This window comes from Dreissena polymorpha, chromosome 10, assembly GCF_020536995.1.
Source record: "Dreissena polymorpha isolate Duluth1 chromosome 10, UMN_Dpol_1.0, whole genome shotgun sequence".
NCBI classification, from domain to species: Eukaryota; Metazoa; Mollusca; class Bivalvia; order Myida; family Dreissenidae; genus Dreissena; species Dreissena polymorpha.
This window is the reverse complement of record NC_068364.1, coordinates 3,262,153-3,275,987: the sequence shown is the minus strand read 5'-3', so window position 1 is coordinate 3,275,987 and position 13,835 is coordinate 3,262,153. Positions and strand designations below refer to the sequence as shown.

Genomic DNA, 13,835 nt, shown 5'->3' with positions numbered 1-13,835 from the left:
CATTTTAACATTATTTTGATCCCCTTCAAGAAATCTCCAAATAAATTGCAAAGTGAAGCAAACGACTGCACAAGTGTTTACGCAGCATTTTTATATTTTCAATTGCAATAAAGTACTCTCCATTTGATGTCATTGCAACGATATAAGGTCAGCCATGCAAATTGTTTACGACATTACAGTGTACATGGTTTTATCGTCTCTTGCATGGCTACACAGTTAGCAAATAATCAAAATTGCCATTGATTTTGCGGAAAATAAAAAGTCTTTAAAGATCATAATATATTATATTATATATATCGATCAAAGATTCTGTTAAATGTTTTATTATGTGATCGGAATTAGGTCACTGGAGGATGTTTCCTAGCCCAGCAAAACATGAACAAAGATCAAAGTCGAATGACAAAATATATGATTTTTTTATAATAATGGTTTCTTTTGTTCAGCAACAAAATATTATTTCCAATTAAATATGACAAGACATATGGTCAGGTTTTGTTTAATCTTAAAATTTCGCTAACATCGTTGTTAACTGAAACTGAATTTAACTAAGAAAATTATCCATATTATTTTTCATTTGCAACAAAATTACTAATATTTTCAGACTCTTGACTCTTCTGAGCTGTAAAATTTGCGAAGAGTGCTTTACATCTGATCCTTTTTTTTAACAAACATTTAAACACACAAGTGTAATGAGATAGGTGTTCAGTCAAACATTTCGATGTCATTTGTATCTTCCCTGGTTTACAATGAAATCATTAGATAAAGGTTTAAGAAGGTAATGCTTTGCATATTATAACATTGATGGTCCCTATATGTCATATGAAAAAGACAATTGTTTAAGTACACAATAGCAGTGCAATTTAGCAGGTAACCTATGTATCGTTTTTTTTGGCTCAAAAGTGTATATTGTTCAATTGAATTGCTTCCATTTATTTACTTTATTAACCGAACAAGAACGCAGTAACAAAAATCTCATTTAGAAAAAAACGCTTTGAAACTTAACAATTTTTCTTGACTCTTGCAAGCTGTAGTCGCAATTAAGTGTATTTGTTTTTCCCATAAAATAAAAAATACAATGATATGGTATGGTTGTGCAAAATCAATGTAATTTTTGTTAATTTGAACAACTTTTTGGGTACTCAATTAATTGACTGCCAAACAATTCGAGAGCATAAAACACGAACTATTTTATTTAAAGACAGTTTTTATAGGTCAAACACATACATATACACAATACAACAAAGAGATCACACATTAATCACGTTAGTTTCCGTAAATTCATTTCCACTGAAACAGTAAATGTTTCACATGAAAAATCATGGTGAAAACTATTAATAACAGTACACAATAATGTATAAATATCACTGATTTACATGTATACGTATGCTAAACGGATTTAATTATCGAGAGAATGTTTACTGATGAAGAAATCGAAAGATGAGATTCAGCTATTAAACAATTTTAAGTTAGCCTCAATAATCAGTAACTTTTGGTTGAAAGTCATGTTGTTGTTTGGGAAGAATCAGCGAAGAAATCGGTAAATCAATTACATCTTTCATGGATGGTGAAGAAAGATGTTATTTCCACTTGATGTTTACATTACAATGTACGCAAAGACTGTCATAACGATTGTGACTACACAGGCTATGACCTGGACGCCTTCGCTGCTCAGGCAACTGTTGTCGACGAGCACGTACAGGGGCCAGGGGGTTGTGCTCACGGTACCGTCCGTCAGCGTTAGGGTTGCCATATAGAAGACTTTGTCAGATGATTCAAGTTTTGCTGCAGTCTTAATTGAACCGTCCGCAATCGTAAATTTTGCGGCGTCTGTCCCAGCTATTGAAAATATTTATATAATCATCATTGGATTCAGTATGAAATCATCTATTTTATTGATCGTATAAAATGTATCAATTTTATACGTATATTTCAAGACATTTTTATACTCATTTAATGTATGCAAACTCATAACAAATGTATACATTTCATAACATGTTCTTTTTTACTTTTGTTTGGCCTTTTCGAACCTAGCTTTTTCGCCCATTTAAAAACATAATTGTATTGACTGTCCTATAGTTTGTTATCATTGTATAAATGCTTTATGTGTATATATGTATATCTGTTACAGGTTAAGTATAAACAAAGATGGCTTTGTGCTAATATTTGTCTGTATACTTTACTAGAAAGTCTTAACTTATCATGAGTCCGACTCTCAAAATGCCGATAACAGTTGCTAAAACTTGAAACACTTACTTGTTATAGTCCACACACCAGTGGATACGGATGAAGTTGGTTTTCCAATAACAGTTCCTGGAAATAATTCGTGTAGATTAACGCATAAAGTGTTTATTATAAACTTCTTTTATTTACGGACAATGGACTCAAAAGAAGCATTAGCGTCATCACGAAATCATAAATGCACATTTTGGTATTTTCTATAAATGTAAAAAATAATGCGATACAATAAAGACTTACTAGAATATAAATTGTTCTCATCCAAAACGTGGAAATTAATAATCATAAATAATGATTTTTTTTTAAATGCGCATCTTTTTCTGCTTTGACATAGAAAACAAGTATTGGTCAATGTTAATATCTAGTAGCACGTATAATATGAAGAACACTTAGTACACATATCTGGACACCCACACAGTAGAAGAACCAATGCTTATTCGTTACCTGACGCTGTCGGATCGGCAACACAAAATGAGTAGACATTATCGGTGGATGGACCGAAGTTGACAGTCATGGTGAACGTGCCTGTGAGTGCGGTACCCTGAGTGCTGTCGTTAGCCCTAAAATGCACGCAACAACGAGATGTTTATTTTTGTACGTATGCTGCTGATACACGTTGTAATATTTACTAATAACGAACGTACATAACTGGATCCCGGTTGGGGACGTTCTTTAAACCAGTGAACACTATTTCAATAGTTTTCCATAAGAAATATCAATCATTATTATGAATACCTGTAATTATCATTATGCAATGAGACGTTAACTAGTTTCAGACAAGAAATACTCAATGTGGTTCTTCTTAAGGCGTGAATACATAAATAATGTGTGATCCAGTTTAGTTGTATTCAACGCGTTCTTTTAAAGGTGATTACATTGCGTTGTTAAATAAATTATATTTTAATTGTCTAATCTCCAAGACGTTTGGTGAGATGTGATGCATTTAAACGCCTAAAACCCCTATTGGTCTAAATTCACCGTTCAAATGCGATGGTCGTAGCTAGCTTTTATACTTTTTATGTGTAAGGCTTCGTTTTATTATTGTCCTTTCATGTGCAAGAGATTAGCCAGATTTCTTAAATAAAGATTCAGTGTTTGGTTTCAAGAATTCATCGTATTGTAATGTTTCTGAAGTTTATTGTTCTTCGATCTTGAAGTTTCAAAATCAAGTAAAAAGTTTACACTCCTTGACAAGCAGGACATATACACATTTCTTGATGGGATATTTTACGGAAGCATTCATAAAGGAAACATATTTAAACTGTAGCGATTTTCGTTAGTATAATTACATTGAATCTTTTACCTAATGCTGGAAAGTTTCCTATCCAATGTACACTGTGCAGGGATTTTTACGTCGAATATTTTCACATATATGCATAGTACTTTGTTCAGTAAGAAACATTTCGGCTGAACAGAAAAATGTTCTGTTGATTGGGGCCCCAATCTGTTACGGGGACTGGCTTGATCAAGGAATACTGACAAGGCCGTTTAGGATGCGAACACCCCCCCTGATCTTTTACAAGCATGTACATTCGTGTTGTGATAACATGCTACTTACCATAGACAAGCGATCAACGCACATGTTAGCAATATTTATTAATTAATTGAGATGCGTTTGCGTCTTTGAATGAAAAACTGTGGACAATATGCTAAGAAAGCGTTTTCTGAAAATGATACGTTACATTTGTACGTGTGCATTAAGGTTTTTCTCTATATTTAACGGATTTTAATGTCGAACTGACGAATTGTATAAAATATGACACAAAAAAAACTTCGATCATAATCCCATTGAATACTCTTTCATGAACGTTTACACATGCCCTTGATTAATTGGTTATAAACTATAATTTAAAACTTGGTGGAATATTGTATTATATTGGATTTATTTTGAGTCAATTCAAGTTTCTTTTTAAATAATGCTGTTTTGAGCCTCGAAGACAACTTTCTTGCGTTAATTATAATTAATCTTAATTATATTATCGGTATGTAAAAAAGAAAGTTTAGACCATGATGTCGATTAAAAGTGTAATCGCTAGACATTGTCTGTCAGGTTCATTGTAAACGCCGAATAACCAATTATGAAGAATAAGAAAAAACATTTCATGCTCTTTGTGTTTTGGATTGAATTAATTACGAGAATGACGGTCGAGTCTTTATTAGTTTTAATTTGTTCTTTATTCGATATTCAGTATAAACATATTTTAATAATTAAATAAAAAAAATTCCGTCTCATTGATTATTGTGTATTTACTATTAGAAATGATCTCATTGGACTTTTCACAATATTTTAACTTTTAGCAACTGATACATCTAAATATTGTGCATCACTGCAAAAGATAGAGTCGATATATTTAATGTATGCTTACACGACTTTGAAGATCAGTTGCTTTACAGTGGGGTATTCAATCGCCTTAGCAAGTGTTACAACACCACTCGTTCCGCTCATAGCTATTGCTCCGTGCGTTCCAGGGTTTCCATCTGTCGTATGGAATGTATAACTTGCAATCGCAGTGCCAGCAGTGGCTGTCAGAGTAAACAGGGTTGCCCCCACAGCTGTAGATGTTGACAATGTTGGCATTATGGTTCCTGCTCCATCAGGCGCATCTCCCGTAACTGTAATTGGCCCACCAAACGCTTTGCCCGTCCATGCAGTAATGGCTGCCTCTGTGTAATAAATTTAACGTAATAATTACTTACGATCAACATTGTCAAATTAGTTATAAAAACAGCCATGACTGAGACGTATATGGTAAGTGCGAGCGGGGTTTGACGAAGTTTCTTGCAGATGAGGATTCTTGTATAAATAATGATGATATGGATGCTTGGAAAGCGACCTTCTAATTTTTGTTTTATAATACCATTGATGTATTAGGTTCGTGGTACCTACGGTCATATGTAATATTAAAAACCACAATGGAAAACGATGATTTTACCAATAAACTAAGTAATTTAATAACCATAGTTATTAAGTAAATCTGCCAACAAAATATGAAGAGAACGTGAACGCCAAATAAAGACCATTACTTATTGAACAATTAAATAATTCTCTGTCCGTATGAAATATTTTAATCATCTAAAATTGTTCTAAATGACGTTTATTTGACAGAAACCTGTTTCGTATTTCGTAATTAAAGGAATAATATCATTATAATCTATATCGTTCAGAGTCAATTTCGATAACGAGGTATCACCTCGTAATTATGTTATTGATTCCAATGGGCTGTTGCAGTTTAATCATAAAAACGATCATTAAAAAAACACACTAGAACTCTGTACCAAAACTAAACCGACTTAAATCACCCGCACATCGCTTTGATTGACACAGGAAGAGCAGGCATGGCTCAGTTCAAGGGCATGTGGACCACTGTTAGTTCACTTCACACACTTGTATGCTCCCGACATAAAGATGTCTAACTACAAGGACACACAACTCTAACTACAAGGACACACAACTCAGGGGCGTGGGGATCACTAGGCATTTAGATCGTGTATTGCATATCGAGTCTTGAATTATATTGCTTACGAACGGTAGATAGATAGATAGATTTATTTCAGTATCATTGTGCAAACACAATTAACAAACATGTTGCATTCATAAAATAAATATAAAAATACCAACATGAGAATTAACCATGTCACACAACACAGTACCATGGAAAGCACAAAAAAGAGATTGATCTCTTATTTCCATTGTGGTCCTTGTTGATGGTGGCATGACATAGAGAGACATGAATTGTTGCTTAATAATATATCACATATTTCAAACTGAGCATTCATTATACTTGACTTGGTGGACATTATTGTAGGAATATCACAGTTAACAATGAGCACATACTACAAGAGGATAATCAATGACTTAAGTTATTAAAATAGTTATAGCAAACAACAAGATGTGTTTGTGAAACACAATGTCCCCCTATATGATGTTTGACCTTGTAGGATGACCTTGACCTTGTGAAGGATGACCTTGACCTTTCACCACTCAAAATGTGCAGCTCCATGAGATACACATGCATGCCAAATATCAAGTTGCTATCTTCAATATTGCAAAAGTATTCATAAAATAAGCGCTTTAGGCCTTATATATTTGACCTCTGACCTTGAAGGATGACCTTGACCTTTCACCACTCAAAATGTGCAGCTCCACGAGATGCACATGCATGCCAAATATCAAGTTGCTATCTTCAATATTGCAAAAGTATTTATAAAATAAGCGATTTGGGCCACATATATTGGACCTCTGACCTTGAAGGATGACCTTGACCTTGACCTTTCACCACTCAAAATGTGCAGCTCCATGAGATACACATGCATGCCAAATATCAGGTTGCTTTCTTCAATATTGCAAAAGTATTCATAAAATGAGCGATTTTGGCCACATATATTTGACCTCTGACCTTGAAGGATGACCTTGACCTTGACCTTTCACCACTCAAAATGTGCAGCTTCATGAGAGACACATGTATGCCAAATATGAAGTTGCTATCTTAGATATAGCAAAAGTTATTGCAAAATGTTAAAGTTGGCGCAAACAGACAGACCAACAGACAGACCAACAGACCAACAGACCAACAGACAGGGCAAAAACAATATGTCCCCCACTACTATAGTGGGGGACATAAAAAAATATCACAGATAATTACAACATTAACATCAAAAACTGACTAGTGAACTGTAATTAAGAAGCGGAATGTATTTAAAAAAAATACGCATGATACCGATTACTTAGTAAAAGAATATTATAAAATCTGACTTAAAAAGTGGTTTTTGACGGCAACCTTAAACCTATGGGACTCAGATATACTAGTAATAGAAGGAGGTAACCCATTCCATAGTTTACAACCCACTAACGCAAAGGATTTGACCTTCGGAATTGTGAAAGAACCTTTTTCACGGAACCTTGTATTGTGACCATGTGTTTCCTTTACCGGAATGAAATGCTCACCCATATAATTCGGAGCTGTACCAGCAACAATTTTAAATTATTGATTCAGAATATTTTGATCGACACGTTTGGATACAAGGAGCCAATTTAATAGTTTAAATTGCTCAGGACCAATGTGTGACCGTGGGTCTAGATTCAAAACAAACCTTACCAACTTATTTTGAGTTACCTTTAACTTGTTCATCCATGATTTATTCAAACCATAGTACCAAAAGGAGCAGGCATAGTCAAAATGACATTGAATAAGTGACATAACCAAAAGTTTCTTAGTATGTTGAGTGAGATCTTCACGTTTCTTATATAAAACTTAAACCTAGAGTTTGCCTTTTTAATGAATGAAGAAGCCATTGAATCAACGATGGAAAACGTTTTTCCAACAAACTCACAAACTTTTATGCTACTACCATACACATTGCTAAGTGTAAAGGATATCAAGCTGCTTAAAAACGGGTTAAACTAGAATGCCGATTATCACACTAAACATTGATGTAATCTCATTACAAATTTAAATTAAGAACACTTACCTGCTGTTATTTGTTTAAATTAAAAAAAAATACAATCGACGTGGTTCCCAGAAGAAACGAAAACAGAAAACAGTTTATTTGAAAAAACGCACTACATAACTTGGCAAGGGACAAAGCACCTATTTAATATCAGATATGCATCAATTTTTATGAAAGTCTTCATAAAACGTTTGATTTACCGATCTAGTTGAAAGATGTCATTTAGGATTCTTGTCTAGTGTTAGCGAACTTTTAACAGGAGAAACTGAATGGTAATGGTTAAAGCATTATAGTTTTACTGGATTTAATGTAAGACGTTATTTGCCATCTAAATAAATGTCCCGGTCTGAACTTGGTCACAATAGGGGAAAGGTTGTGTGGCGGCCCGGTAAGCTCGGGAGAGGACTCGTCCTGACAGCGAGAGTCCCGCGTTCGAGTCCCGGACTGGGCTTACAATTTTCTCACCCTGTGACATTTGGCGCCAAACGTTGAGCCGTGACGTAACCTTGGTATACTCTTACGGAGACCCATGGTTAATTATATAACAACCCGAATCCTTATATTCGAGGACGAATTCATATTCGAGTGGGGGTGTATATTACGGTCTGAACTTGGTCACATTAGGGGAGACGTTGTGTGGCGGCCTGATTAGCTGAGTCGGAAGAGCACTCGCCCTGACAGCGAGGTGTCCCGCGTTCGAATCCCTGACTAACCTCACAATTGTCTCACCCTGTGACATAAATATAAATCTGTTTGTTGCAAACAACATCTGACAAGTATGCGTCTAGATGTATTATTAATTCTCCATAAAACTCGATGGGTCTATTATGCAAGAATAATTTTTGATACATCGAACGTTTAATTATAACGCAAGACTTGTAAATAATTAATTAAACACGTGTTATTCTACTTGCAAACCAGTGCCTCTAAATAACCAGCGATAACACAATAAGCGAACCACGGCATCAATGGAATCTTCACAGTCACAGTCGGTGATAATAGCGTTCTACCTCAGTAATCTGAATATGTTTTCTTTGTACAGTTTGTTTCTACTCCATTTCTATTTTCCTTTTTTTGTATCTTGCTATCAATATTTCTAGCGATGCAGTGAATAATTGAACATACAAACAATATAGGTACGTGTAGTTATTATCGTTCAAGATTTATATTTATTAACTTTAAGTTATATAAATTAAAAATATTCAACTTATAAAACTAAGCAACCTATTTAATCTGACAATGTTGTCTCCCTGAGATACCCGACGATGAAGTAAAATGTGTACATGGTCTTGGAGGAGAGATGCATTTACTTTGTTTATTCATTCTTAAGTAAATCGCAATTTGTGTTGTTCGAATCTCAACACTGTTGGAAAGCCTGGACGAGACCACATGTTATTATTCTGTGGTAAACAATCCTTTTAGTAATTTGATTGGACTGTAAATTCATTGAACGAACGTAACTTTGTTTTGTTATTTAATTAGAACTACAACTATATCGGATGATCATCTAGTATTATCCCTTAAACGGTCATGTACTATGGTTATATATATATATATATATATTTATATACATGCCATACCACGTTTCCCATGTAATATAACCATTCCGAATAGTTTTATCTTACACATGTGTAATATGCTTTTTAAGCGTTTTCATTGGCTTATTTTCGTTCGATTGACCAATCGCATTTTGTTATTTTGCTGAAATGAGGTTGCAACGTCAAATGACGTCACGAAATGTAGACAACATTCGGGATTTATCATTATATGTTTGCGTAAATATTTATTTAATTTGCTCATTTAAAAGTATGTGATAAAAAAGATCTGACACTCGTTGTCATTTCCTACCATATTTTATTAAACTCGTCCAGGAAATTCGTTAGTAAGCTCGCCAAAGGCTCGCTTACTAACAAAATTCCTGAACTCGTTTAGTTAATAAAATATGGTATGATATGACAACTCGTGCAAGATCCAATATATTCACTTAAAACGTTTAACTTATAATCACATACATATCATAATATTTATTACCTGTAGACCTTGCACATTTACAAAACTCCAAAGAGAAATTGTTTTAGGCTCTAGACCAATGTTGTAATATTTATAGACATGTTTATGAGCTGTATTGTGCATCTAAGAAGATTCGTGAAAACGGACTCGCGCATAAATCGAATGCCAATTCCTTTAAAAAGAAGAGAACTCTATTAGGTCAATGGCGCCTCAAAGCTGCAAACGCGTTTGTAATTGATGTCGATATTTAGTACAATGGAAACGGATGTTTTAAGACGGTGTATTGAATTTACAGAGACATTTATTAGATCAAAGAAATCAAGTTTCGTTATTTTTATTTAATTGAATCTTTTTTTTGAACGGGTAAGAAATTGTAGGCATCAATAAAACCAGGCATATAAAGGACATTCTCAAGTTTTATGTTAGACCTTCAGCTTTAGGTTTTCTCCTTCCAAGATTCTGATTATAAAAACTGTTGATGCATACGCTTAACTTCCATCGTATAATTTTAAATTAAGTTTCGTCTCCAAAAAAACAAACAATTTAAACAGTGCTTAATAGTTTCTGTTTTTGTTAAAACGGATTCCATTGAACCTCGTGTGAGTTTTTTAAGCTATATAAGGAGTATTTTTTAACCACTGTTCTGCAACTTTAATTTAAATTATGTATTTAATATTAATATAAAATGCCTTTGCTGTCCCCAGTGTTCCATCGTTGGTGTATTCAAATGAACACAACTAATATAAAAAGTAAGGTGAAATTGAATTGACCCATTATATATTTAGAACATCAATGATATCATAACGATCTTATACTTTACTAAAAAACGCAATCAAGCGTTAAGATTAATAAAAAATAAAGGTATAGATTGAAAGTCAATTTAATCCAAATGTCTTAAAAAACTTCATGTCAACTATTTATTATAGCTAGTACTACGCAATTTTATACACAGTCAATTTAATCTTTTTTGGCTATTGTTTTTAACAATTTAAGACTACTATTTTAAATGTATTAGCAAAAAATAATACCGTTCAAATATGTACTATAGGATCAATAGAATATTAGGTTGGTGTCTTTCAGTTCTTGAATTTATCCGACAAAAAGACACTTACCTAATATTCTCTGTTTATTACAGAACTCAGCCTACACACAAATTATGTCAAACATGTACATTGGCACTAAATAAACAGTTTAAACAAATGTATTTTCAAATAGTTATAATGGGAATAAAATGAGTTATCAAAACTATTTTAAAAAAGCAACAGTTTCTTAATCGTTCAAATGTATATTTCTACATTTTTTTTTTAAGTTAGACAATACAGGAATGGGAACATTTAAGCTGTCAATACACTGAGTGTTAGATAACGATCATAAAAAGTATTCATGTAATTAACAAAATGCGGTCGGAGTTATTATTACAGTTTATACCAATTTATGCAAGACGAGAACGTGCTAGACAGATATATAACGTTCTCTCTAAATGCATCAAAAAACAACACTGTTAGATGTATCGGCATGGTACTTGGTTCGGCAAAATTCTTTAAAAAAAACCTCTGATAAAAAAGTATTAAATGGCAAATATTCTTTAACTGAAAATACTTAATATTATTGGTTTTTCTCATCGATTACAACTAAATATTAACGCCAACACTGGCTACAGATAAATACATATCGTATTGTTTAACATTAATTCAAGTACAAGAACAGTAAGTCATATTCCACCTATGAATTATATTAAACTACGTCTTGGCAAGCGTTTCTCAAAGCACGTTACATGGTGGTAATTTTTATATATTCTCACCACAATAGTTCCCAATAGCGCTACTAGTTTAATCTTTGCATAAAAGTAGCTTTCAAAATAGCTGTTTACTTCAAAGAAGAATTTGTTAAAATTTTCCGCAAAAAGGATGCAAAACAAGTGCGTTTTAATGTATAGGTTTATGAAATGCGTTCTTTATCATGAGAACGATGAAATATTGCACTATTTCTCTATGGCAATCATTATATGCAATTCTTTGCACAATATACCGACCAATAGGGCGTGCCCGGTACCTAAATCCAATTAGCCCTTGTAGTTCATTATATTGACCTCACATTGACGGTAAATTGTGTAAATGCCAACCCCTAAATAAAAGGTCTGTCTTTGTTAATTTTCTTTTCTGCTAGTTTAGAGTTCGTAATTACTTTAATAAGATTAAGCAGGTAGGGCAAAATTATTTTTATCCTTCACACACAATTTCGCTGGCCGTTCTCAAACTACATTTCAATGTATTATTAACTTACATTAAAATTTGTAAGTGTATCCACCATTACGGTTGTAAAAACTTTTGTAATTACTTTGGTGATTAAACTTAATTATTTCAAAATAATAATCATACAATTTAGCCTGAGAAATTGCAGCAATAGTTGTTTATAAACAAACGTGGATATATTTTATACAAATAAACAGTTCATATGAAATTTAATTAAATGATATTATAGAAGAATTGTAACTGGATAATCATTTGATAAATTGTTTAAATTGAATCAGTGACTTCTCTTTCTATTTAATTATATTGGCACAGAACATTTCAACGTTACTATCGTGAACCCTTAATAATTTTTCTCATAGGTATATAAGTACACTTATATTCACCATATCCCTTTGAAAACGCCAATCAGCATGTGTAAATAATTCCAATTTTAATTATTAATTAATACTTTGCACGGATCACATATAATTCTGTCTGAGAAAAAAACCCGTTTCCCTACCGATATATCCAACAAACAGAAGCGCGCACAGTAATCCAAGTACTTTATCCATGTTGATCCTTTTTTATTCCAGCTATTACGAGTAAGTCCAGTAGCAGAATGAGCGTTGGTAGAACATCATGTCAATTTATATATTTCTGGTTCCTATAGCAATAGACAAACAAACATCAGGCATTGCGCTATGCCCACATATGTAACGTCAACAACAGAACTTGCGCAAAGCATGCCCATCAAAGCATCTAGGAAGGGATGCCTCATAGCAGACCTGTAACATACGTGATACAACACGCCTGTTTCCATTAGAGATACATCAATGGACTTCTGATTGACTAGTGCAGTAACAATTGACATGTTTATTGTCGCCTCCGCGATGTCAAGCAAAGCCATTGTAAACGAATGCGCTTGATTATCTTAACGAGATTATAAATCGCTCTCTATATGAGCATTATCGGACCATAAGTCCAGAATTATGTTTCTTTGAATATAAAAATAAAAGTGAAAAACTGCTTCGTTAGGTGATTATGTCAACATTTTTCATCAGATTATTTCCAAACTTACAGTGTCTTCATATCAATGAGCATTTTTACCTCATTAAAAGTGAGAAACATCGGGACAATAAGTCCAGAATTTTTTTTCTATTAAATTTGACAAAATAAACAATTTCCACTTGTTTAAAAGATTTCACAACTTTCGTCTGAATCTTTCTAAACTTGTTAAGTGTTTTAATATCAGTATTACTCGAACCCTATTGAAAATGATGAATATCGGAGCAATAAATCTATTATGATCTTTTACTGAATTCCAAAGTATTGTGAAATGCAGCTTCTTTATTCAATTTACAGTTTTCATTCTTTTTTTTTTCAAACAGTGTTTTCATATCAATGAGTACTCACCCCCTATCGTAAATGAGCAACGTAAGAATAAGTTCAGAATCATCTCCCCTTGAAGTTGAGAAAAATATGAAATTATGCTTACAAGATGAAGCAGATTTTTTAAAACCTACACAGTTCTGTTCCATTAATGAAAACTGCACCCGGATGCCAGTAAAAAAGGAAACCAATGTAAACAAAATGAACTATGAAATATTTGGGGGTTATAACACAAAATCATAGATAATGGTTATTTGGGGGTTATAACTGAACATCATAAATAATGGTTATTTGGGGGTTATAACACAAAATTATAGATAATGGTTATACCAGTATCTTTTTCTATTTTGTTTAAAATAATCGGCCAATATATTAATATTTACAGTAGAAAAAAAAGGCGTTTCTTGTTTGATTTAATTATTTAATATATATTTTTTTAGCAGTCACATAAACAACCAAGCTATGTAATATGGAATTTTTACACCCATTATTGCTGCTTCTGCCTGTATTTGCGCGATGATT

General features: G+C 33.1%; 1 protein-coding gene across 1 annotated transcript; it reads right to left on the bottom strand.

Moving 5' to 3' along the window:
* Positions 1-1,203: 1,203 nt before the first annotated feature.
* LOC127848840 (uncharacterized) lies at positions 1,204-12,537 on the bottom strand. Its single transcript, XM_052381497.1, has 5 exons — positions 12,445-12,537; positions 4,602-4,899; positions 2,680-2,795; positions 2,254-2,310; positions 1,204-1,836 (listed from the first exon to the last, which is right to left on the bottom strand). The coding sequence occupies exons 1-5, from the start codon at positions 12,494-12,496 to the stop codon at positions 1,595-1,597; spliced, it is 765 nt and encodes a 254-aa protein (XP_052237457.1). The 5' UTR covers positions 12,497-12,537; the 3' UTR covers positions 1,204-1,594.
* Between the last annotated feature and the right edge of the window lie 1,298 nt (positions 12,538-13,835).